Below are 2,946 nucleotides of genomic sequence, written 5' to 3' on the forward strand. Positions count from 1 at the left end.
GGGCCCCAGCTCAGTGACGAGCACAACTTTATATGTTTTTCAGAGGTGTTTAAAAAAAAAACAAAAAAAAAACCTAGTATTCTATATACTTTTTTTATTTTTATTTGTTTGTCTGACTTTGGTAATCAATTTGTTATTAATGATCTGACATCACTGTTTTCTATTTCTGCCAAACATACAAGGCAGCAGAGGGGAGACTGCATGGATTTACTACCACAGTCTAAAAATATGGATGTTATGTTAATTGCTTATGTTGTTGTTGATGAAGCCTCCATATCTTCCCTCTCACTGGTGCTAACATAAAACCTATAATATAAAAATGTGACACAGCAACATCAGGATGCCAACAAGCTCTTTTTGCCATTTTGACATGTAAAAAACAAACTCTGAGCTGATAGAACAATCAAAACTTTATTTACAAAGTTCACACAAACAAAGCCTCGTATTATGATAACTTTTATGATCTCCACCATCTGATGGAGAATAAGCTCAGAGCTCATGCTCAGTGGTCACCTCGGCAATATCATCATAGTCCTCACAGAGTCTCTCATCAGCGTTAGTTTCTGTTGCCAAGAAGATGGTGGGGTCATTTCCTGTAACATGAAATCATCAGACATATTTAAATCAGGCAAAAGCAATTGAGCTTAGTAAATAACAAAAGCTACTCAGAGAGTTACCTTTGGCTCTGTGTCGATATAAAGACACCACAAGGAGAGTGGAGATGATGTATGGAGAGAACATAACCAGGTGACAGACCAGTCTCAGCGTGGTGGAGTAAGAGGGCAAAGATATGGTCGGGGGCATGTTTGAAGAGGTGATGGGCGAGGTTGTGGTTGTAGGTCTACCTGCAGAGACTTCTGGTCAGTGAATATGTGGACAAAATAAAAGGTGAAATCCGAATGAAGCTCCTCACCTGTGACAGTGATCCAGCTGGATGGAGACTCTCCATGACCGCTGATGTCACACTTGTAGAGGCCTTCATCAGACCTGGAAACATGCTGGATGGTCATGTGACCTGTAGGCTGCTTCCTGATGAGGGAGCCATCTTTATAGAAAGCAGCTGGGAGGTTGGAGGGAGTGGTCTTTGTTTTACAGAGCAGAGTGACGTCATCTCCCTCCATCACAGGGAGGACAGGACTCTGCAGGATCACTGATCCACCTCAACACAGAGACAAACTACAGCATTTCATCCATTTACACACAGCTTCATCAACACTAACTCCACACACTCAGCTTACCAGTGACTGTCAGGTTAACCATGTTACTGATGGGACCCTCTCTGGACTCACACCAGTAAATTCCACTGTCCAATGTGAAGATGTAGCTGATGTTGCAGGAAGAACCAGCACCTTCTCCCCACCCATCTCCACACTGAGTCCTCTGTTGTTTGCTTGTGTTTCTCCTCAGAGTCCATCCAGCAGAGCTGTCGTCCTCCTCACAGCTCAGAGACACAAAGTCTCCTTCAAAGAACTGAGAGCTGCTGGGACTCACAGTCAGACGAGCTGTGAAGAAGACTTTATGATATTATTTACATAAAATGAATTATTTTACTCTACTTCCTTTATACTTAGGAGGTTGAAATATTCAGTGGGCTGTAGTGATCAACTACTGTATGATTGCCATGTCATGCCACAAGAAAGGTTAAAAAAGAACTGGGCACTTAGTGAGGTTTAGTTCATGTCAGGTTTAAACTGTGACAGAAGAAGGTTACTGACCTTGGTTTGTTGTGCAGCTCAGCAGTGAGATCAGAACTAAAGAGAAATGACACTCAGGTTGATTTGAGTTTGACATTTAACAAAACAGGAGTAAAAACAAATCCACCAGACTGCGGAGAACACAGACGGGTTTTTCTGAGTTGTCCACTGATGAGCGTAGAAAGGATGAAACAGTTTTCTCTTTAATGTCCTAAACAGAGGCATGTCTGCTGGAGTAGAGTGCTGGTAACCTGTTAATATCAGCAGTGACACAATGTAAAGAAGTACATTTACTCTGAGCTGACAGAACAAACAAAACTTTATTTACAAAGTTCACAAAGACTCAAATTATGATGACTTTTACAATGTAAAGAATGACACAATGTAAAGAAGTACATTTACTCGAGTAGTTAATGGAAATTCTTCATACTATATTCAAGTATTTCTTTGTTTCTTTGTTTCGCAGCTTTCTACTTGAGCTTTGCTGCATTCTGGATTCAAACATTGTACTCCACACTATTTATTTTACAGATTTCATTACTGTATGTTGTTATATTATTAGAGATAAAGTTACTGGGCAGTCTCTATTTCATTGAAACATTTGTGTACCAGGCAGGATAAGGATCCAGATGCTGGACTCACAAGACAGGAAATGAACTCAAAATAGTTTTAACGCTGAATTTGTTTAAAATACAAAATGGCAAAACAGGCAGTTCTGGAGCCAGGAGTACAAAACTAGAAATCTAAATACAGAACCAAAATACAAAGTAAGTAAGTAAGTAAGTAAGTAAAATTTATTTATATAGCACTTTTCACAGATAAAAAAAATCGCAAAGTGCAATAAAACAATAAAAACAACGTAAGAGGAAATTAATAAAATGCTTTTCTAAATAAAAATGTCTTCAGCTGTCTTTTAAAAGAATCAATGGAGTCCGTGCAGCGTAGGTACAATGAAAGAGAATTCCACAACCACCGTCTGAAAGGCCCGATCACCACGAGTTTTAAAACGAGTGCGCGGTACCACCAGCAGTCTCTGATCTAATGACCTTAAAGCTTGAGAAGATGAATGTGGTTTCAGCAGGTCAGATAAATATTGAGGAGCTTGTAGGGCCCCAAGGGCCCCACGTAAAAGACCAAGACTGGTCTTGAGACACCCAACTCTACTTTTTATAGCGCTTAATAATTTGGCCTAGGTGGAATATATAAAGTAGAAAGAGAATTGGACCCAGGACAGATCCCTGAGGTACCCCAT

General features: G+C 40.0%; 1 protein-coding gene across 1 annotated transcript; it reads right to left on the reverse strand.

Annotated features, from left to right (window-relative positions):
- Positions 1–489: 489 nt before the first annotated feature.
- Positions 490–1,743, reverse strand: LOC113018074 (Fc receptor-like protein 4; the record flags this gene model as incomplete). The annotated part of the gene is made up of 5 exons (XM_026161141.1): positions 490–593; positions 678–845; positions 914–1,159; positions 1,239–1,502; positions 1,716–1,743. Coding segments are annotated over 5 exons (810 nt in total), but the record flags the coding sequence as incomplete, so codon positions are not given.
- Between the last annotated feature and the right edge of the window lie 1,203 nt (positions 1,744–2,946).

The sequence above is a fragment of the Astatotilapia calliptera genome, unplaced genomic scaffold, assembly GCF_900246225.1.
Source record: "Astatotilapia calliptera unplaced genomic scaffold, fAstCal1.2 U_scaffold_4, whole genome shotgun sequence".
In the NCBI taxonomy this organism is placed as follows: domain Eukaryota; kingdom Metazoa; phylum Chordata; class Actinopteri; order Cichliformes; family Cichlidae; genus Astatotilapia; species Astatotilapia calliptera.